The sequence below is a fragment of the Aphelocoma coerulescens genome, chromosome 13, assembly GCF_041296385.1.
Source record: "Aphelocoma coerulescens isolate FSJ_1873_10779 chromosome 13, UR_Acoe_1.0, whole genome shotgun sequence".
NCBI classification, from domain to species: domain Eukaryota; kingdom Metazoa; phylum Chordata; class Aves; order Passeriformes; family Corvidae; genus Aphelocoma; species Aphelocoma coerulescens.
In genome coordinates, this window is record NC_091027.1 from 5,052,073 (window position 1) to 5,076,407 (window position 24,335).

The 24,335-nt window shown below is 44.3% G+C and overlaps 1 protein-coding gene across 12 annotated transcripts in view; it reads right to left on the bottom strand.

Moving 5' to 3' along the window:
* Positions 1-24,335, bottom strand: part of SGCD (sarcoglycan delta) — a 504,819-nt gene that overhangs the window by 108,181 nt on the left and 372,303 nt on the right. For 11 of the 12 annotated variants that reach the window (XM_069028492.1, XM_069028495.1, XM_069028490.1 and 8 more), the window contains one exon: positions 21,815-22,000. In XM_069028492.1, the coding sequence (XP_068884593.1) occupies positions 21,815-22,000 (186 nt within the window). The remainder of the gene's footprint in view (positions 1-21,814; positions 22,001-24,335) is intronic. The other variant, XM_069028500.1, reaches the window with a different exon arrangement.

Genomic DNA, 24,335 nt, shown 5'->3' on the forward strand with positions numbered 1-24,335 from the left:
TCCCTCCCAGTGTTGTCCAAATCCTGTTACCCTTATTCACACACAGCAATTCAATGATCTGAGCACGCAGGGCTGCTGCATTTCTGCTTAGCCTTACAAAACCCAGTAACATATAATTTCCAGAGACCCACGCAGGGTTCCTTTTCCATTAGGCTTACAGATGAAATTTTCTTTTAGGTACACATATTTTACTGCTGTTTGCTCTAAATTCACTGGAAACAATTATGAACTTTGCTCACCAACAAACTACAACACTGGGAGGGTTTTAACTGAAACATGGTTCAAGCAGCAGCTGTTTGGCCCCAAGAGTGTGGAGTTCCTCCACTGCTGAAGGAGCCACGCCAGCACAGAGATGCCACCTCTGATTTATAGCAAGAGACACACCAGGGATGTTTGTATGCCTTGGGAAATCCAATGCTCTGTATTTTCGAGGAATATAGATTTTCTCAGCTTGCTACCAGAATTAGGAAAAATATATGTGACTGTATTTTTCTATTTGTTACTCTTTCAAGTCTACCCTGAGATTTCAGCTTTATGAACAGATCCAATAGAAATGATACAGTGGGAAGTTGCTTGTACAATGCTGACTGGAAAGGTTAACTCAGGGAGAAAGTTAACAGATAAAAAAAGCTCCACCAAGATGTTCTAACTCAAGTTACTTAAGGATGGATTCAACTTTCAGTGCTGGTTTCCTACAACAAATATGGGCTGTCTGATTACACCCTGCATGTCTGCATGAGCAACTGTGGGTCTGTGCCATGAATTTTTAAACACATATTACCTTTTTTAATCAAATTCAGCAAAGACGATGCTGATGATTTCATTTACCTTCTGCTTTAATGGAGACCTCAGCATGCAGTGATGTACTGAAGAAAACAAATCTATGGTTTGAGCTTTACGTTTGTTTTCAAACAAATTCCCCGTGTTTTACCTCACCATCAACATCTGTGAAAGCTGCCCAAAACTGCTCACAACAGCGTGGACACAAATGAGAGGTTTTTCCACCCTTCTGAGTAGTCTCAGTCCTGGGACTTGTTTAGAGATCCTGCCTGTGGCTGTTTCCAGCCGTTCCAATCCTCAGGGAAGCTTTGCACTGAAGCCTCACATTCCCAGTGCCTTTGTTGTGACTCAGACACACAGGTACCGCTCCACAGGGGCTCCAGGGGCAATCACTAGATCAGGTTTCTGTTCCACACCCAGCAAAGCCAAATCCATTCCTGCAACAGATGCTGTGGTCAGAGGTGCTGCTCTGCACAAAGGTGCTGCCAGGCTGTCACCTCCCACCCCCACACAGTCACCCCTCGCCCCAGTTCTTCAAACCAGTCAGGAGTTCTAAAGCCTGCTCCTCAAAGTGCTCAAGCCAGTTTGGATCTCTGCAGCAGGACCAAGAGGAGGAACCACGGTTTGTACATTTCTGCCAGGAGATGAGAGACAAGCAAGAAATCTTCAAAGGGTGAACTTCTCCCAGATCTCCCAGCTTGTCACTTGTGACCACTGTGTCCCCTCCCTAGGAGCAGTCACCTTGTTGATCCATGCCCCAAATCAACCCACAGCTTGTCATGAACTAACTCAACACTCAGTTTTACTCCACCAAATTGGAAAGCCTGCTCGTTTTTTTAATTTATAGGCTAGAGGCAGGCATATTAAATAAGATTTACAGTAATTTCCTGAGGACAAGCAAAAAACACTGTGGCTGCAGACCTCTCCAGGACGGATGCTGAGCAGATTTTTCAATGCATTTTGCATTTGCATTTTGAACTGAAATTAAAGGGCACAAATCTCTATGGCTTTAAGATCTCTGCCAACAGCTCGTGAATACCAACAAATGGCATCTAATGATACATCAAAATGGGTGATTTTTCTGATTCTCCTTTTTGGGAAGTAAGATTTAACCAACTAAACAAAAGAGAGAGAAGTGAAAAAATATCAAATAATAAAATCAAGAACTTAAAACGGGATCCTAAAGTTCCAGCTACAAAGCCTGACAGCCATGCAGAAGTCTGACAGCAGAGATAGGGTTTAATATTCTCTTATGTGAGAGAGCTTTGAATCTCATTTAATTTTATCAGATTTAGAATCATTTGCTAGGGGCCAGACAGCCAACCAGTGTAAATCAGTTGAGCTCCATTAACTTCTACGGAATTACAGTTTCCAATTTGCATCAGCTGAGAACCTTGCTGTTATGCTACTATTATTAGCTGCTATTTATAACGCAGTAATACCTAGAGCAATCATCTTAAACATGTGGCTCAACAGGCTCTCTGGCGTTGTCCTGCAGGCACTGGAAGGCTCTGCTCCTCCAGGCCATGTTGCCCAGAAGAGCAAAGTTTTCTGTGTTCTACTACCTACTCCACAGTCAAACAAATGGACTGCTGAGGATGGAGTCTACGGGTTAATACTGAAATCCAAGCCCAGGTTTGCTATGATTGATAAACCTAATAATTACAGTAATAATGATTACATTTTATTACTGCATTTTATTATACAAAGCCCGTCCCTTCCAAAAAAACCTCATAGTGGTGATATGCAAGGCATTGGGAAGGAGAAAAATGAGCCAGAGAATGACATGAGGTTACACAAAAGGACAGCTCTGGAGCTGCTGGGACAAGGGGAAGTCCTGCACTACCCAGGGTGATGGCTGGGCCACTTGCTTCTCAGGGAGTCAAAACCCATCCACATTCAAAGCTGTACAGTATGAAGACTACAGAGATCCAAATCCCTCATTTCCTGGAAGTTTCTGAAGTTGACTCATTGCTCTTCTGCAACGCAGAGTGAAGGCAGTCCCCAGTCACTGAACCCCCCTTCAGAGACAAACTACATTTTTCTCTGAGGTTTGGCCCACATCAAAGCAATGTGGGAGAATGGACATGGAGATGCTCAGATCTGCTGTGAGAAGGAAGAGGCACACAGGGAGAGGAAGAGGCACACAGGGAGACAGCAAAGAAGTGATCATTCCCATTAATAAAGGCAGCGTGAGGCACGCATCTCATGGGACAATCAGAACTTTGCAGCTTTCCTAATCAAAGCAGCCTCTGTTCACTCCCTGGCTGCCTCCCTTTTTTGAAGCTGAACTTCCCTTAAGTTCAAGGGCTCCAAAAGAGAAATCCTGTGCAGATCTTTCTCTTTTTACTTATGAAGTCCTACTCAGTAGACTTCAATCTCACAAAATGCTTCAGCTTACGCAAAGTCTCTCTGAAGCAAACGGGAGCGTTCACACACCTGAAGTGCAGAGCTTGGCTGGATCAGGGTGGCAGCTCCCTTCTCACCAGGCTCTGAGGCACACAGGTTACTGTTAAATATAGCAAGCCCACTGTTCAATGTGTTTTTTTTCCTCCTGGACTATCCCTCGCTGCCAGGTTTTACAGCAGTGCTGTCCACAAGCTGCTGCTTGTCCCCAGTGAGAGACACGGTGGGTGCTGCCAGAGGAGTAAGACAGATCAGCTCTGAACACATAAATATTATGAAAAAGTTTTCCATTAGCACCCAATAACTGTTCCTTGCTTCCAGCAAATACCACAGCAGAACATCTTATTCTGCCCCTGTCAATAATGTGGCTGAGTACAAATCCTGAGCTGTTTGCTGGGTTTGTGCTGCTCTCTAGGAGGATGATTGAGAGCTCTGTATAGACTGATCAAGCAACCCATTAATATTTCCCAGCTGGGCTCGGGCTGACTGGCAGCAATTATTCCACAGATTACTTTTTCATTTGAAGTGCAGCTGGTCATCCATTACTTTCTCCACGGCTTTGAAGGTCCAATAATTCCAATTATTTTTATCAACAGGAGACAGGTAAACTGGCTCTATGGAAATCTTCCCCGACATGGGCACTGAGTAGGTGACTCAGCCCACCTCCATTACAAATCCACTCCTGAGAGCTGAGATGTTTGTGTACAGTGGCCAACTCCCTGATTTTCCAATCTAGAACACAGTGTGTGTAACTGCTGCAAAAGCCTTCAGCTTATGCTGAAAGTTGGCAGTCACCAAGCTTTCCTTGTGTGCTCTATTACCTTAGACAGGACTGGACCATCAACTGGTTTCCACTGAGGAAGATAATGGTCAAATCTCTAAGTTGCATCCTTCAAAAATAAAGTCTTGTGGTGCCACAGGACCACAATGGCCAATCTCATCCCTGAAGGTCATTCAGTCCTGGCAGAACCACTGGGATTGAGCTCCTGGAGAGCTGGATTGGCTGAAGGGACACAAGGGCAACTGTCTCACCTCGAGGGCACCAGGTGAGATACAGAATCCAGATACTGAGACACAGAATGGTTCTCATCAGGCATCACAGAGGGAATTTTCTGCATTGCTCAGAGGAAAGGAAGCCTCTCAAGCTCTCTCCTTGCATACTGCACCTCAGCTTATGCCGGGGAGCTCGAAACCCGCAGCAGCCTGAACACTGAAAATTTTAAGGACAGGAAGGGTTCATCATAAAATTGGCAATCAGATCTAGTCTGCAAGTAAGCATTTAATCTTGGAAACTTTGGCTGGATTGAACCTGACTGCTGATGAGTTATTCTCCCCTGCTTGACTGGAAGGTCACAGACATCCCTGATATTAACGGGCTGGCAGAAGTCAAGGCTCTGTGTGGATGGACTGCTCGCTCCCCATTCCTCATCTGCAGAGAACTTTCTGCTCCACTTGCTCAGCAAGTGGGCACTTTGAATAATGTGGGAAAACACCACTTATGTATTCATAGGGCTCCTCTGTCTCACTGCTGCAGTACTGCCAACTTTGCTTCAGGACAGAATTTTATTCCGCACCTATTTTTCTTAATCTGAAGTCCATTTAAAAGGTCTGCTCTACAAAATGATAGTTCTGGTGCTCACTGCTCTGCTCTAATAGCAGCTACATTTATTTCATTTCAGTGGGAGTGAGATTGCTTCTCTTTGACTCAGTGGGAGGGAAACTTGTGTGATTTTTTTTTCAAGCCATTGCCTGAGCATGTGCATTGCAGCAGCCTCTCTTACCTTAGGACCAGGCTAATAGCATTAACAAAGCGAGGCTGTAGGGCTCTTCCTTCCCCCATTATTCCCACCAAAGTCTTTCTTCTCTGCAGTGCCATCCACCAGGGATGAAGGGATGGAATATGTGTATGTGAAGTGCATGCTGCTGTCTGCATTTCTCAGCATTCCTTTATGTTCTATTCCCAACACAACTCCACGCTCCACTAGAAACACGGAGGCAGCGAGACTTCAGAGCAAAAGGAAGCCCAAAAGCAGATGCAGAGAGGTACATCTGGGATATTCTCCTCCACAGACTGCACCACAGCTTCTGCCTCAAGCCTACACTGCTGACAATCCTCAGGACTGTTCCTGCTTCCCCACAGTGTGAGTCTGCACACTCCCACACAGCATCGTGTGCATTCCTCCCCAGAGCAGGGAGGCATCAGCAAATCCCAGCTTTCTGAGCACAAGCTGCATGTTTGTGAATGCTGGACTGGATTTCCCCTCTCAAGGAGCCACCTGCAAGGCTGGAAACCCAACTCTACCCAGGGAGCAGCCCCACCTGGAAGCCAGGCTTCCTGCTGCAAGACACAGAGATTGTCCCTACACAGTGCATTCATCTGAAACACTTGGAAAACACGACTAAAAGTGTCCTTATTTCAGATCACTGAGTATGAAATACATGCATAATATTCAAGAAAGTTACCAGAAGGTAATTGTACTGCTATAATAGCCCATCCTACTGAGCTCCTGAAGGCACACCACAATCCCCCAAGCACAGGAGTATCCCAGTGGTTATCTCTGCGTTGCTTCTTTAAAAAAAGAGCAAAAAAGGAGTTCTGGGAGCTGCAGGACACACTTGCCTCCTGGCCATTCAGGGGTGATGTGCAGATTCTAATGCAGCAAGTAGTACTGAGCACAGCTGCTGCCATCCCAAAATGCCTCCCAGCATCCCAAACCACCTGGCCTGCTCGGATCCCTGCCTTCCCCCTGGGCTCCAGGCAAGGCTTCCTAGGCATGGCCTCGGGCTGAGCTCCCAGACTCACTGTCTGGAAGGGCAACAGGCTTTGCTTTGGGAGCTCTAAATCCCCCTGTGTGCCCTGCTCTGTCTGGAGACGCAGGGCAATCAAATATTAAATGTATTGAGCGAGAGAACTCCCTGCTAGGAGGAACAGCAATTAAAGACCTGCTGAATCATCAGATATCAAAGGGGAAGCAACACAGCGGGGAATAGAAACATTCTGGAGGAGCCAGACGTCTGCAATGCACTGGGCCAGGAATTCCCATCAACAGCATCCCAAACAAGCTGGGAACAATGTTTGCTTAAAACCCCCAGTGGGGAGCTGCATCATCAAGAGGGGAAAAACTAAAGGAAAATGGGTATTTTGAAATTTATAAAGAATACGTCTTCTTTTCTGCAATAAAAATGACAGAAGATGGCAGTTATGGTCCTAGCTGCCTGCAAGCTGACTGTGCAGCCCAAGGAGCAATGTGGATATTTTGGAAAACATGCTTTCAGCTTTTTCTGCAAGCAAACTGTGCATGGGCATATGTTTTATTATGGGGCCAGTCCTGGTATTTCTGCTTGGCATTCTTTCCTGCATGTGCTGCTTGCTGGCCCTGAACCAAAGCCCTGGATAAAGGAAGGTGAGTGTGAGTCTGATCCAGGGATCTTCAGGTCACCTCTGATTTTGCCTGAGCAGAAGGCAGTGAGTGCAACTGCTGAATCTGTGTGCTGATAACACTCATGGAAAAGGATTAGAAGGCAAAACTCAATTCCAATAAACTCATCCATGAGTTTAAAAAAGCCAAACTGAACATTAACATCCATGTGAGCAAGGCTGCTGTGAGTACCCAGGTCCCATAAGTGCCTGTGTGAAGTGACTTGGAATTTTCTGTGATCCCCTTCAGGAGACATGAAAAATCTAAGAAATCGAGAAGTTCCTACGGCTGACAATGCTGAAGGGATTTCTAAAACATAATTGCACATCCTTTCAGATAAACACGTGGCATTGCTCACTGGTCAGCAGCACAGGACTGGACAGGAGTCCAAACCTCTCTGATTACCAGACAGATTTGGCACCTTCATTGCTGCAAAACCACACTTAAACTCAAGGAACTGCACGAGCCAGCACAGGACTGGTGCCTTACAACTTAGCAGCTGTTCCTTTGGGAAAACACCCTTGAGATCACCAAATGTTTACTTCTCCAAATGTCATAACAAAAGACAAAAAAACTTTTTCTCTGCAATATCAAAAGTGTGATTTAAAAACCACCAGGGCAGGCCAAAGCTGCTGTTCCTCTCTGTTCCAGAATGTTCCTCTGCTTCATTCTCCACAAACCTGCCTGGTGTCCTGCAAATATTCCCACAAAATTACCCACCTGTAGAGACAACATCCTGATTCCTCTGCCTGAAGGTCACTCGAATCTGTGTCCCTCACTTGAGGTGCTCAGTTTTGCTAACCTTAAAGCAAAGTGCCCTTTAAGTGTATATCACTTTAGCCCTAAACACTTAATCATTAACAATTTAAAGCCAAAAGGAATTTAAGTGAGTTAGACATCCTGTAATAGGCCTTTTGACTAGGGCCATTAGGAACATTTTGGTTCAGTTGAGCCATAATTTATCATCCTGAATGGAATTTACCTGAAAGGCAGGCAGTGCCTTCAGCTCTTGGAGCTATTCTCTTAAAAAAAAAAAAAAAAAATCAAAAAAAATCCACTCAGCTTTTATGATTTCCTAAATACCTTAAGGTTATGAATACCAGATAGCTTCCAGCTAGGCATTTACTGTGTCTGTAATAGCCAAAACCTATCCAAAACCTCCTGAGGGTAAACACAGAGGAAAGGGAGGAAAAAAAGTAATCATTTTACATTCCAGTGCCTGGTAGGAGAAACCTGCTGGAAGAAGGTTAAAGCAGTGTAGAGTGGTTTACCTCACCAGTTAATTATCACAGCTTGGGCAGTTCCTCACCCAACAGGCAGCTCTGCTGATCAGGGCACCCACAAAAGCAGCAGAGCTACCCTGGAACCTCTGCAGAGCATCCCCCAACACCAATGCACTCCTGGATAGCGACAGTAAATTAAGAAAAGGGCACAGCTTAGCTATTAAACAGCATCAGGGCCATAAAATAAGACATTTCAGCAACCATATGTGATTTTTAGGCTGGTGTCAACTTACAGCGATGCTCCAGTTATTCTGTGGAATAGAAAGTCTGACAGCCTCCATAAACATGGCTCATTTTTATATGGGAAACATATAAAAATGCTGATGCATTATACTGTTGTATATAAACATGAAAAATAGCAAAGGTAAGCCAGAAAAGGTTTAAGTCCTTCAGAATTTAATAGAAAAAATATCCAACCATCTTTCTGAGTGATTACAGAAAATTACATCCCTATCAAAGAACTGTGAAAGATAACAGAAAGCTGCTGGGATGGACACGTTCTCTGCTTAATTTAGTAGATTTTGAATGTCATTTCTACCAAACTGTAGTCACTCCATTACTCTTAAGTTTTAAAGATTTTTTTTTTCCTACATAGACAAATATGGAAAAGATATGAAATACCTGAAATATCACGGTATCCTGCAGTGGTAGGGAGGAGCAGAGAAATCCAGCAGGCAGGAATTGTGCAGCAAGATTGATTTATTTAATTATTTTACAAACTCTTCTATAGACTTTTTTCTTCATAGTCTAGTTGGCCAAAGGATCAGCCACCCCTTGGTTCTGATCCTACAACATCCATTGTCAAAATATTTTTCTACTGTACCATAAACAAAGCTCTGCAAGGTCCCAGGTGTTCATAGTTTATAGAACTCTGCTAATATCTTCAGTAAGAGAGAAAAGTATCTCATGGGACTGGAAAGAAGCAAGGAAAATTCTTGCTAGCAGCAATACTGTATCCACACCTGAAATACTTCTCCAAATTCCAGAATATAAAACTACCATATTCTCACCTGACACTCCTAATACTGGCACGTATTGCTTCTCTCTCTTACCCACAATTAAAAAATATCCATGGCACCACATGTCTTTAACAGAAGGCCTGGAGCACCCTGTCACTTCAGCTGCAGAAATCTGGGTACAGCTGGGCTGGCGTCAGCACAGGAAAAAGATTGTATTCAACAGAGAGGTTCATTCCTTTGATTATAACAAGATGATGTTGAATGCCTGACTTGGCATGGCTGTGAATGACTTTTAGTGGAACTAAGGTCAAGAAAGATGGGAACTTATGAAGAATAAATACATCAGAGGAAGGGAATATGCACACTCTGCGACTACCACTGACTGCAGGTTTAAAAAATATCTAATTCACTCATTAAAACTCAACAAAGACACCTCAGATTGGACTCCTCATCCATAGGATAAAAAAAGGAGGGGCAGAAAAGCAGTGATCGAAATGAAGACCACATCACATCCCTTGAGGTCATCTGCCCCTCATCCCCATGGCACAGACACAACAACTGGCTACTGCCACGTGCCTGCAGAAAGTGCAGGCAACTGCTCTGCTTCCATTTCCCATCTCTTTAAAGGATTTTCACAGGGAGCTGGCAGCTTTGGTAAGCAATTAGTGTATATTACTAAGATACTTTGCAGGGTTTCTACAAGCCAGAAGGAGCCACGCTGGGAGATCTGCTTTCTGCCCTAAATATAGCAGCGCAAGAAATGAAACGCGAGTGCCAGATTTCAGTGGGATTTCCCAGGGTGAAATGCAGTGCACACATGGCTCATTAGAGACCTTTCAAACAAAAACAAGAGCTACAGATTGCACCAGTGTATTCCCTTCCCAGTGCTGCTGCTGAAAACATTTTGGATGGATGGTGGTCATTTCCCCACCATGGATCTCATCATCTCTCCACGCTTGCTCTCACTGAGCATTTCAGCCAGCACCTCCAACATGAGCACCAGGGAGAACTGTGACTGAGCAGAGAGTTCAGCCATTTAACTTCACATTTCTTACTGGATGGATGAATTTCAAGAACAGGAAAACATGCAGTGAGGAAAAGGAAAGAGAGTAATGAGCACAACTGATTAGTTACTCTCATTTACAGAGGTGCAACTGTCCACCATTTCCAGGTTCCTATGCCATGTTTCCAAACCTGGAAGCCTGCTTCTGCAAGACTTCAGAGCATGGATTTGTATTTTTTTTCCAGCTCTTTCTGTCTGTAGATCTCTCTTGGGTCACTGTATGTGTTCTGTACTGCACAAATCCTCACACCATCTATGTATTTGTTTTAAACTGACAAATTTAGTAGGTGAGTGAAATCCATTTAACATGTCACCCTGCAGATTACTACCAACCCAAAGCAGTAGTCTCTTTTGTTGACTGAGAGAGAAAAAAAAATTCCAAAAAACCTCCAAATCAGGTCTGACTCTTCTTTACAATTGCCCAGATACTGTCCATAATTCAAAGTTTAAATCCCTGTCCTTTGCAGCTGCCTTCTGTTCTTCTCTCACTTATAACTGTGCAACCCCAACTTGATGCCACCCATTTACACCCCTGTAAGAGGAGAACCGAGTCATGCAACAACTGACTGGCCACTCCATGTCTGTTTAGCATAATTTACAGGCAAAACTGGAATAAACTACCTTCCCACCCCGGATTCCGACCCCACCTACAGAGCACCGATTTTTGCCCTCAAAGGGGAAGGCATTCCCTTGTGCAGGTTGCTCCTGCAGGGAAATCTCTCAATGCCATACTGGTGAGTGCTAATTTGTTATGAGCTGCCCTGGCTAGAAGCTGGGAGGCTGGAAAGTGACCACAGTGGTGCTCCTGGGGGAAAGGAGCCGAGGATGCCCCAGCTCCTGCTGCCCCACAGGGCTCCTGACATGGCAAGAACATCAGGGTCTTTATTGGCCTCAGCCTCCCTATACAGAGAATTGTTATTTTAGCCCTGAATATGTAAAAGCGCCTCAATCTCTGCTCAATATAAAAAGGACTGACAAGGCAAACTGTTCTGCACAAAAGCTTCCTAATAGAAGAAAGGTGTAATGGCAGTAAATGTAGCTCCACTGGGAAGAAGAAAGGAATTACACACATCAGCTTTCTAACATCCAGCCTGCTTCTTGGGCAACTCACAAGGCTGACTCCTTTATGATACTAACAAAGACAAATATCTCTGGTCAATAGGAAACTTCAAATAAAGATGAAATTTGCCTTTCAGTCTATACCTGCTGGTGAACTGAATTGTTCTCCCTTCAGGACAAAGCAGTTCTCTGTAAATCCACCAGATATTTTCACAACTCAGCCATCAGCTGCTCAGACTGAATTTCCTCCCTTCACCAGGCTCAAGGCTTTGCTGCAAGCCTTCCATCAGTCTCTGTGGATGATGATATCTCCCTGTAAATAAGTGCTTCATTTGGAAGTGGTTTGTGTGCACAATAATGTAATTAGCAGGAATTCCCTTTCTACTATACAGAGAAACCAAAGACTGTAAAAGGCATTTGATTTCCTAGTTTGCTAGAACAAAATTCTCTAATGTCTTGTTTTGAAAGATTAGTATTTGTTGTCAGAAACAATACCACCCTATTAAATAATCTGAATCAAAATCAGCACCTACACACGTCTATATGACTTGCACCTACACGAAATACAAGTACTTCAGGACTCTGCATAAATAATTAAAACTTTTTTTTTTAATTCTTAAAATGAAGAGGTGCACTTTTCCAAGCATGTTTGCTTGCTAAGAAGTTAACAGAGGCAGGTCAAAAATGTTTTCATGTGTCTACCTGCAGCTGCAACTTCAAAAAATATGACAAACAAAGATGTTACCATTTCTGACAATTCACCCGTAGCCATCTCAGAGGTCACCCTGAAAGATTTCAGTCCATCTAGAGATTTTATGTGTTTCAGTGTACATTAAAGAGAGCCTTAGGGATAATAAAGAGCAGAAATCAGATGCACATTCCTGCTGACTTGTGTGATACCAGGCGTTAATGAACAAGGTGAGAACACAGGAAAGCAGAACACTCTCGTGTTTCTCAACTTTGGTATCTTCAGTGGAAAGAATAAACAGCAGAAAATGGCCATGTCTGCTGCTACAACATACACACTTTTATTTATGTCATGCCTGTTTGCAGATCCACAATACAAGGAGGGATTTAACAGAGCCAAAGGGTGCAAGCAGAAACGTCACTGCCAGAAGCTGCATGGAAATGCTGATAGTTGTAATTAGGCAGAATTTGTGTAATTGAAGCGCTGCTTGAGCTGGAGGTGCTGGCTTTATCACGAGGTGACAGGCTCCTCTCCCCAGACATGGGACCCTCGGGCACTCCAGACCCCCCCAGCACCACTGACCTGGGCACTGGCCGGGCACTGTGGGCCCTGGGCAGAGCAGGGCTGGTTCCAAACGCCTGTGCCAGAGTTGGTGGTTTATAAAATGCCACCCCTGCTCTAGGGACACACTCCATGAGCCAGGATGACCAGGGAAAGGTGAGAGAAGCATATGAGAAGCATATGCTTTTTGCAGCATTGAAAACTAAGAGACACACAGGTAGAGATGCAGGGCGATGTCCAAGATGTTCCCAGCCCCAAAGCTCTCCTGCTGCTCAGCTCTGCACACCTCCAGCTGAGAAAACCCCTCTCCTGCGTTTCACAGGACACACTGAGCCAAAAAGGTGTAGACAGTAATAAGTAAAATACCACTGGAAGTCAAAAATCCTGTACAAAACCAGAAACCATCAGGAGCACTCGGGCAAGAGAGGTGCACCTGCAGCCCTGCATCTGTGTCTGTCAGCACAGCACCTCAGGAACATGGGCTGTGCCCTTGCACTTCTCAGAAGCACACCACAAACCAGCCTTTGCAGTAATGAAACTTTAATTTGAGCTGGTTAACCCACACTGAAGAATCATTTGTAAGGACCCTCAGTCACCTTAATTGCACAAGGATAAAATAATTTTCAGGGACCCTGTGTGTGAGAGTGAACTCTTCAGGTTTTTTTTTTCTTTTCTTGTGGTGGGATGGAAACTCGAAACACTTCAATTAGAAGCAATTACTGGAGATGTAGAGGCTTCTCTGAGGTTAAGCTGCCCTTCATTTTCCCAAGAGAAGCCTTTAATTAAATGCAAATAATCACAAATTTCATATAGCAAATTGCCATAATTTCTCTGTTAGTTACTGGATCTCATTTAAAAAGGAAAGAAGTGGGCAGTAGCACTGGGTGGATGCAAAGTAATGAGAACTCAAGAGGTTAAGGCTGAATTACCTGTGTGAATCTATTCCTCTTCTCTAAGTCTGTCTGCAACCACATTATTTCAGTGCTAAAAGGCTGTCCTTCATGCAAGTGCACTGGAGTGTAGTCCCTCAGAAACAGGCCTAAATACAAAATAATTACCTCAGTCCATCCTGCTGTTGGCCATGGCAGCGGAGGCAGGACAGGTAATGGGGAGGATGCAACTGAAGTGGAAATGACCAGAACTAAAACTCAAGCTATGATGAATTCGAATGACATATTCAAGCTCATCTCCACGGCAGAGCTCCAGAAGAACAGGCACAGGAAATGGCAGCATGTATTTTAAATACATCTATCAAATGAGGCATGAGAGTGGAGAAGAGCTAATACAGAGATAATATTTCCCCCTGCAGGAGGGGAAAGACAGACTCTGCCCGGCACAGGGCTGTAGTTCTGGCCTTAAACTCCTCACTCATCACAGCAGAAGACACTTGCAGAAGGTAACTAAAGTAAATGCACAGCTGTGGGGAGAATAGGGCACTTCTCCTTTTCTTTAGCCAAACGTGAGCTCATCCCAGCAAACAGGCAGGACCCAAAGCACAGGAAGGTTTCTGCTCCTCAGCACTTCCCACTTTCCTCAGCCATTCACAGTTCTGAGAGAAAGCCACCTCCCTTCCCTTTCCATGGATTATGCTCCAACAGCAGGGGCTCAGAATGCCAAGGAACACTTTCTGAAAAGCTGATGGCTTTGCAGTTCCAGGACGAGTGGAAGGAGGCATGGAGGCTGCTCCAAGCAGCACCTCAGCCTGAAGGCAGCCATGCAGAACAGGTGCTTCAGAGGAACTATACTTTTGTTTTAGCAGTGGCTGCTGGGTTTTGAAAGCCTCGAAGGTCATTGCTCTCTGCTGTGCAGAGAGCTCAGGAGGGATGTTGGGAAGCTTAGAAAGAAAAAAAAGAACTCGAGGAACAGGAGAAGCAGCAGTAGAAAACTGACTCTATGGCTCAGCATGGCACGTCATTTCTGTGTGGATTCCCAAATTAAATCATTTCTCCTCCTGCACTGTGAGAATATGGGGAAGGATCAGATTGTAAGCTATTCAGAGGACTAACTGATTATCGACATTTCAGCAGCGAGCTTGTTTTTGTTCTTTCACACATTTATAATAATACCTTTTACATGTTCTCTAAGAGACAAATCTCTCCCCGCTTCAGAACTGCTAGTCTGAAGATCTTTTGTTGGAACTGAGATGAATGCTAATATGAAATATCTTATTTCTTCAGATGAAAGAGAAGCTGAGAACAATCTGCTCTGGAGGGAGGTGGCAGGAGAGAGGATCTGGGAGCGAGAGTTTATGACTTGCCCCCTGCACAGCCCGTGTCTGCCCTCCTTGCTGCTCCATCTCACACTGAGCAGCTCCTCCTGGGCTCTTAACACATCCCATCGTGCTCACCCCATCACAGCAGGGACCTGGGGCACCAGCAGACAGGGCCCTCTGTGCTCACAGGCAGAAATGCCTGGAAATGAAGCGGTTTTGTTCTTGGAGACATCAAACAAAGACATAATGTATTTTTAACACAGTCAGGTATTTTCCTGCTGTGGATATACAGATGACCAGTTACCGAGTCTCAGCTTGCTTGCTTGCTAGGAAGTTTGGCCCATACAGCAAGTGTGGCAGATGATGGTTTGCCTGCACACATGCACTGAACTGCAGGTATGAGGACATGGGTATTGCTGAGTTTCCTCCAAATCAGAAGGAAAAATTACTAAGGGATGTGTCCTGGAGTATCTGGATGTCAGGGCTAAATTCTCTGGTGTCCAGTAGGAAAACAGCACCAATAAAAAAGTTTCTCTGCTATGGGGACATTTATGACATCCTTCACTCCTGGTGAGTAGTAAGTACAGGATTTATGCAGCAGCTTCTTTCACAGTAGAGATACCAATAAATAAGACTTCTTTGTTCTGCCTCTGAAAAATGCAGTAACTAAATATATTTGAGATATTTGTTTCTCCTGGATGCATAGTTCTGTTCAGATGGCTTGAGTAACACCTGAGAAGTGAGAGCTGGAAGCCTGTCCATCAAGACAGTCACATAAACCTCAGTTCCTCATGAAACCCAACCCAAAATATTTGAGGGGAAAGGGCCATCTGCTATCACAACACTGTACACCACAGACTGCCTTGAGCAAAGAGAAAACCCCAAGAATTACCTAAGTGATTGCAGTGCAGCATTTGCAGCTTGGGTTAGCGGCACGAGTAGAGGACTTATTATTTCACTGTTCCTGTTGCTCCCATGGCATTATCTGTCAGCATATCCAATGCCATGGCAGCCCTCTGAAAAACTCACTGGTTCAGCAGAGAGTAGAGACAGAGAGGTAAAAACATGGGGACCTTTTGTCACTTTTCGGTAACAAGAATGAAGAAAGCCTTATGTGCTTGTGCTGGCTGAGAAAATGTGGTTATTAGGATAATAAAAATGAAATATTATGAAAGATTGATGTTTCAAAGTGTAACACTAGAAGAAACTGATGCACTTTAACTCAACAAGCCACCAGTACCAAATCCTTGATGCCCTGGAGAATGCAGCAATGAAGGGGTCAAACTTTCAATAGCTTCACACAATATCCCATTAAAAGTGACTATATTATTCTAAACTCCAAATGAGTGAAGGCAAAAAAGTACATATATATTTTTTAAGAAGATAAGTAATCCCAGTTGCTTTTCATGCAGAAACAGAAACCCTCCAGGAATGAAATTCGGATCTCTAAAAAGAGTAAAAGAAAAGCATAGCACATTTTATCCTCAACCTAGAAGAAAGCAATTAGAAATTACTGTAAAGAAAACTGCAAATAAAAAGTATTACAGTGGAGAGCTTGATCCACTGATGTCAGTGCCAAGATTCCTGCTAAATTCCAGCCAGGAAGGATTTCACCCATAGGAACTTCTTCACTTAATAGTACAATCACTCACAGCGCTGCTGGTGTTGTCAGGCCACTACGAGATTAACATCTTTATATCAGAAGATGCAGTCCATGTGAATGAGGAAAGAAGGGAAATACACAAAGCTCTTGGGTCATGCAGGCAGTCTCAGAACAATTACTTGTTCTGTAGAAAGAGCAACATGAATTAGGATGGGAAAGTGCACAGTTTTGTAATGTGTGTGCGTGCAAGAGGTCGAGGGAGAGAAAAAGAACTTCACTCTTTCCTTAATAAGGATATAGTAATATTAATTCTAGCTCCAGCCAATTTTAGCTGAGTGATTACAACTGCACCACAAAGCAGAAGCTGAAATGCTGATCAGAGTTCCCTCCCGTGTTTGCCTTACCATTGCACCTAAAGAGACCCCAGAGAAATCATGAAAAGGGAATATAAAGAGCACAGTCGTTTTCTTCTGAGCCAATCTCTGATTTGAAAAAAAAAAAGAAATTAGAACAAAGTCTCTTCCTTTAAATCATTAATAGAAGAATCCTGCTTGCTAGGGCAACGAGCTTTCCTAACACCAATCCATCTTTACTGCTGTGTTATTACCCCACTGGTTTCCTGTAATTGAAATGTGGCAGGTAGTTTACACACAAGAGGGAGTAATTGTATTGGAAATAACTGTTCATAACCAAATTTTAAAAGCTCACTTTTCCTAGCAACTTTTAATAAAGAAAGCAAGATAATAATGATATTTAGCATTTGTGCCATCTACAGCAGCGTTTTGTCTCTCTAAATTGCCAACATTTCATTCAACTATGCTAAACCAGACCCCTTCAGCTATAAACTGAGGCAAAAAAAAGGGGAAAAGTCTGAACAATTGAAATAATTTGTTCCTGTTCAATTACAATAATAAGATATGGCTGAACTTCATGCTAAAGGGTGCAAACCCCATGTGGTTACGGAAGGAGAACCCAGAGGTGGCACGTGCTGTGGTCAGGGACCCCCAGCCCGAGCCTGACTGGGCCAGGAGGGGAAGATCCCCCTCTCTGTACCCCAAGGAAGGTGGAAGGAGGGGGTCACTGCCTGCCCCTTCCCACACTGCATTCCCTCGGAGGTGCACACTCAGATGGCACAAGCAGCCTGCTCAGGCCCAGAAGCAGCACATGGAGTCACAGAATTATTTAGGTTGGAAATTACCTCCAAGATCACTGAGTCCAACACTAACCCAGCACTATCAAGTCTGCCCTAAACCCTGTCCCTAAGCACCACAGCTACACATCTGCAAATACCTCCAGGTATTTGGGTGCTCTCCCAGGCTGGAGGAACACGTTATGTTCAGCTCATGAAGGGACTCCTGAATACCAAACTGCAGAATGCTGTCTTTACAAAATTAATCTGAAGCCTTTACTTTGGATGATTCTTAGAAGACAGTTCTCCAGGAATTTCACGCCTTGCAGGCTGATTAGGGGGAAGATATTATTTTCCCATTTATCACAGTTTAAAGTCTAGTAGAACCTGCCACTATATGGAACTACAGGATGCCGTATGCAAACAGCTCCTGTCTCAAAACAATACAATCCATACAAATCCATACAAATCCATACAAAATCCAAACAATCCATACAAAACAAGCAAACAGGAGCTGTGGATAGAAACACCGGGAAAGAGCAAAGGAAAAGCAAAAGGTCCTGCATGGTTTGATGGGCAGACAAGTAGGTGGGTGTTTGACATTTAAATGCAGCCACAACAGGACACAGTCCTCATCTCTCCTGTTTAAAGCTCTGCCTGCTGCCTAACAGGCTGTAAAGGGGTACTAATGGATGGTGCTTCAGACTCCTAACACCCATTTAAAATACCAGGCATTGTGTGCTACCCTTGTGGAAAGAGGTCAATGCGCTGTCATTGCCCATTATCAGAGCTTTCTAGCTTTGGACTGCTTAAAATAAGGATATTGGTTTGCTCTGTTTATGTAAGCATTTTTTTTTTTGTAATACTCAGAAACTAATACAACAGGAAGCTTTTTAAAAAATGTTTTAAGCTCACTAGTAATAGCTGAACTAGAGATCCCCAGCATATCATGGGCGTGCAGCATAAAATATGCATGTGCTAATATGCAGAGTCACAGGTTATGCTGCTGCTAAAGCATCACTGGCTGCTAGTGCAGGTGGACCAGAAAGAGGAAGGTTGTTAAGAGCTCTCATTCCAGCTTTATAATTAAGTTGGGACCTATAAATCCGTGCATGGGCAGTGCCCACCTCAGCCAGACTGTGCAGCTGGAGGTTGAGCCTGCCACAGCTGGAGATTATGACCACCACAGCTGGAGGTTTAAACCACCACAGCTGGAGGTTTAGACTGCCACAGCTGGAGGCTGAGCCCTCAACCACATTGATGTGACAGCAGGATGCAGCCATCACCTGCGTGGGACCTGCAGACTGAGTGGCTCAGTCACACACAGAACCCACAGGCATTAACATCACTTCCTCGAGTATGTGCAAACCACAGACCTACTACCAGGCTTGTCCAAGATCTCAATGAAGCAGAGCACCCTGTAACTATATATCATGGGAAAGTTGAGTGCTGGATGGAGGTTTCTACCTCAGTTAGGTTAGGCCACCTTCAGGGTGCATTTGGGTTTCAACCAAATTGGTGGCTTTGGTCCAGACTCATTCTGTGGTTTGGCTTAAAAATCCAGGCAGGGTTTAGAGGCAGCAGCCTGCCCAGAGCTTTCTGCAGTCCCAGAGCAGCACAGCCCTGATGTACACAAACAGAGCAAAAGGACCTGGCTATGGGAACCAGCTGTGGGACAGGCAGATGACAGTGGAGGTCCCCTTTAAGCCTGTTTTTCATACAGCCTGTGCTGGATAAAGGCATTTAAATTAAATTGAGTATCAAACAATACATGAGAAGTGAATGATTGTGCCAGAGGACAGAGCAGACAGTGACCAGCTGTCCCCATGCAGGTGTGACACTGCTTTGACAGCCCTGTGTAACAGGCAATAGCCACACATACATTTGTTTGAGCCTTGAACGTTCAAATAAAAGCAAAACCTAGAATAAATTAGTGATGCTTGTTAAAAGCCACTGATTGGAAGCTTATGGCTTGATTTCACAGGAGTTGTCTCCTAGAGCACAAGCCAGCAGGGCATGCAGAGGGCAGAGAAAGGGAGGTCAGGGCTGGACATGGAAGTGGAGTGGATGGATGCTGCTACAGCAAGCAGGAGGAGGTGCTTTTTTATCCTGAGGCTGTCTTGCTTCATCTCCTTCCCCTTCTCCACTCTCCACTCCCCACTATCAGCATTTAAAACACCCCTGAGTTTTCTTGAGCAGGTTTGCTGTGCTCATTAAAATACTGTGAGCACTTATTGGCCATAATGAGCATCATTAAATTCTGGTAAGCGCCAGGACTGTTCTGTGGAGTTGAACAGACTCAGGCTCTGGAAGGAGAGCTCAGGGGTTGGAAGATGCTGGAAATATATTTTCCAGAAGAACAGAAAGACAAACCTTCCTCTCCTTTCTGCTCTGCAAGCACTGGGGTAACTCAGACCTGTTAGGCAGCAGCTATTGCTTACTGACTACTCAGATCATTCCTCTGCCCCAGAAGGACTTCTCAACTCATCAGAACAGGAACAAATTAAAGATTTTTCCGTATTTGCATCTGCTCATTTGATAATTTCCCTACATTTGTTATTTAGAGATAAAAGTCTGCCTCTAAAACTCACTTAGCCAAGTGGTTTTCTCAGCCTCAGGGAATGGTGCAGGAGGGATTGCAGAGCAGGATCCAAAGCAGCTGGCGAGGCTGCAGGAGCAGCAGGAGATCAGGAGATGAATGGGTGCATACTGGGGCAAGACTCACATTTTACATGCCCAGTTCTTGTATTTATTTCCAGTTGGCTGTGCCAGAAACATTCAGTGTGGCCATGCCTACAACCATAAAGCTGCTCCCACTGCAGGACTCAGCACCACCACCTGTGTTTTTAGCACCAAATGCTGCTCATCATGCACTAGCACCAGTAGATATGAATTAACTAAGCCGTACACAAATATACTTTATCCTGGAATAATCCCCAGTAATCCGAGGGCAAGTAAGGAAACAGAATCAGACAAGAAATTGAAGATTAGTGCATCCCCCCAAAAGCCAGGCTGTATCCTATTGGTGGGGGGAGAGAGCTGCTGGAAATGGGAGGTTTCTGCACATATCCCTAGGAGATGGCACTCCAGCACCTGGCCTGCAAAAGGCAGGGCATCATGAGAGGGCAGTGATGGAGAAAAGAGCAGAGATGTTCACCTGACTTCCCAAGCAATCTGCAGAGAGCTGACTGACCATCACCAAATAGCAAAAAACCCATGGGACCGAAGTTATGTTATTAGAAAGAAACAAAGTTGCATTCCTGAAAAGGGATAACTTGAAATTGTTTTATTTTGTTCTTGGGTTGAGCCCCACACCGCTGCCTGTATGATGAGCATATGCCCAACTCTACCATCCTCTCAGAAACTCCTATTTCTCAACTCCATTAATCTAAAGACCATAGCTCAGCATGAAATGGGTATCAAAATGGCATCGATTTCACAAGATTAAATAACTGGTCTGGTTAAGCATTAATTGGTCCACTTTGGCCACTCTTCGCCCACTCACAGGAGCTTTTTGTGGATTACTGCTTCATAATTGCTTGCTCCCAATGCACACATGCACTGCAATCTTCTGCACACCTTGACAGCAACCTGGTTAGAGAAAATGAACGCTACACGTTCCCCTGACACAGCATTTTATCTGCTGGGTACAGGAAGCCAGAGATTGTTTATTCAACTTCTCATGGCCCATTAATAACATAATGTTGGCCACAGCTGTTCAGGACTGCACAAGACCAGAGCAGAGAAAGAAATGCCAAAAGACTTCACGCATGCTGCTCATATCAGAGGTGGCTGGGAAGGTCCTTGAAAGTTGTCTAGGGAAGTATAGCTTTACAGCTCCCTCAGGAAGTAAAACCAGGATTAAAGCCTCAAGCTTGATTTCTCCTGAAGACTCAAACAATCTTAAAATTAATAACCTCATCTGAACAAGGTGGCAAGGACGACTTTTGAGGAAGAGGGGACTGATAATTTCATTTTCACTCTGCCTCGCCAAATTACCTACTGACAAACAAGGATTTGCCATATATAAAGGCTCACAAGCCCTGGAAGTGGAAAGCTAACCCTGGCCAGGGAGTCTGTGCAGCAAGGGAGAGCTGCTCCAGGACTGACATGCACCAAGCACAGCAATACAAGGATAAGGACATGCTCCACCTAAGTTCCACAGCTAAGGAGACACCCTGTAAATTTGATTTCATGAAGCTTCCAGAACTACATCGTTACAGAAAAATATGAATTTTCCCAAAGCAAAAAGCAAATCAAGTTTCTTATCTTCCCAGTCATGGAGAAAAAGTCTAAGAGAAAGGCTCAAACCCATTCCACACCCCAGTTCAAAATAAGCAAGTTCATTAATTTTAAAACACTTTACAATTGAAAATTGGGAAAGGGTGGTGTATATTGCTTACATAAAAACATGTATATATACACATATAGCAGATAAGAGGAATGTGATTTGCAATGCTGAGCTGATTCCTCAGCTTGGCAATGTCCAGCAGAAAGAGAGGATCATTGGGTAAATTTGCTCCTCTCTACAAAAGGACTGTCCATGGCAACAAAACACCCCATTACTGAAGCTGTATCTGAAGTCATGCTCAGAAGAAAGACCAGCACCCTCCCTCATCTTCCCCAGACCTTCCAGGGTAACCCCTACTTACAATTGTGAAGTTCATAACCTTCAGAATCCAGATGGTCATAGCAAGGTTCACCAGGATTAAAATCATTAGGAGCAGCACAAAGAAATAGAGGCACCTCTTCCTCCAGCCATAAATCCCCACTTTGTATACCTGGGGTCCTTCCGAGGTCTGCATGGTGCTGCGGTGCGCGTACTGTTCCTGAGGCATCTGAAATGACCACAAAGAGACAACCACGTGTATTCAGGGGCAGGAGAAAGCCAATGATAAAAACTGCTCCTGTCTCTGCCTCTTGGAAGGTTTTGTTTTTTCAGAGTTTACCAGCTGGGCAGCAGCTCTTTGGATACCTTGGTTATTTTTCCTTCTGCTTGCTGTGCACAGTAACAGACCAAAAGAGAAGCTGATGTGTTAAATGTGTATGAATATACTTATAAATACACGTAGGCACGCTGTCTAAAGGTATCCTATGGAAATCACTCTGGAGTGACTCTCTTCACCGCCCCTGGTTTTGCAAGGCAGGCACTCCAGGGCCTCTAAGGATCCTGAGGGGAAAATTTTGCATGCGTTTGGTAAAAGCAGTTGAGTTCAGCAGTTTGTTTGGAAGATGCAATATGACTTCTCAGAGGTTTCATTAAAAAAAAAAAAAAAAAACAACATCTCAAGTAAAATCATTCCTGCCAACCAAGAAAAAAATGCAAAAGGGGAAATGTTTGCCTTTCCCCTTCCAACACCCCAGTCTTGCCTAAGGTTAGTAAACCTGAAGCAAGGTTCTCCAGCTGCCACATCCCTAAACAATTATCCCCAAGTATCTATGCCGGGTGGGTGAGCAAGCTTGGACAACATGGAAGGAGGGAGGGAGGGAGGCAGGCAGTGCCCTACAGTTCCCCACGGTGAGCACCACTCCCACACCCTGGTACCCAGCTGGCTCAGGGCAGTCAGGGATTTAGCTGCCCCTGCCAAGGATGCAAAGAGATGAAAGCTTTTAAAGGGCATCCCAACCAGCTGGGAGAGGGGTCTGGAGCACAGCCACCCCCTCAGGGGCTGCGTGCACACAGGAGGCGATTGTGGAGGTATTTGCTGCCACAGGAATGAAAATATTCATGTTCTCACCCTTCAGATTCAGGTTGAGGAAAGCCACTTTCACGGGCTTCCCCAGGGATCAGTTTCTTACGTTTTCAGCCTGTTTTCATGCACAGGCTGAGGAGATCATCTCTGGTAACACAGAGTCTGCTGAATGTTTTGCATTTTAGACTCTAGACAGGTAAGAAGCCACCAAACATGTTCTTGCACTACTGATTCAACGCCATGAGTGTCTTCCTCAGGGTTGCTGGCACTGATGTTTGTAAGCAGTGAATTACAAAATTTCCATCCCAGGAGGGAAGACTGTGAGCTCCCCTGTGGGAGTGTGATCTGCCAGTCTGGAATGAGGCAGTGGCAGGAATGAGATGCTCGTCACGGAGGGGAGCTGGGTCACCAACAAACACACGGACTTGGAGCAAAGCAGACATTTTTTCATGCTACAACCACGCCAATCTGTACAAAGGGAGAACGTGAACAACAATGAATTATAGAGTTTCTACTACCTGGGGGAAATTATAACTGCAACTACTGTACAGTCAAGGATTTTATTGCCTAATATTTTAACAGAGTATCCTGGAGAGCACATATTAAATGCAGCCTCTCCCTTGGAGAAAACGAATAAATTGCTTTGCTAACCCTCTCAAACTACGGAGGAGGTTTGACCAAGGAGAAACAATATGAAATACCCAGCTTAAAATACCCCTTTATTGCAAAACTTGTTTATTCACTGTATCTCTTTGCTGCTCTCACTGCTTTTTTTCTTTACTTGCAATTTCTAGGATGGAGAAAATAGCATATCCAGCTGGGGCAAAACTTTACAAACATCAAAAGAATTTATAGCAACAGAACACAACCACAAAGAGCAACTTGCATCCCTACAGTAGCCTGGTTTTGAGAGTATCTCTGGTTCTGATAAAATATTTAACTCACAGCTGCCCTAACAGAGATAGAGCAACTGCAGTACTACAGCACGTGTGACAAGCAAGACTCAGTAATACAGTATAAATTCACAGCAACAAAATAACATGGCAATTGTAGATAGCGTGTTCTTTATATACAAACTCTCACACAGCCACACTTAAGCAATATATGGTTTCTAGCTAGTGTTTCCCCCCAAAATGTAAATACTGCCAAAAAAATTGCTCATGTCTGTAGTTCTCCAGGAAGAGAAGACAGAATGATGGACACAGAGTGCTGAGGTGTGTTAAATAAGCAGAATAAGAAGGTCTGCAAGGCAACCACACTTGGAACCAGCTATCCACTATCAATAATCTGTACTCTGTGGGAGGGAGAAGTATGCTAGTCATAATCTACATTTTGGCAACTTTTCCTGACTCAAACAGTAAAAAAAATTAAGGCACCAGAAGAAAAAAGTACTGCTGTGAAAGGATATCCAGTGGCTGCACTTGCTGGTGACACCTTCCCCCTTTCAATTACTGAACTAAGGGGAAAGGCTGCTGCTGCT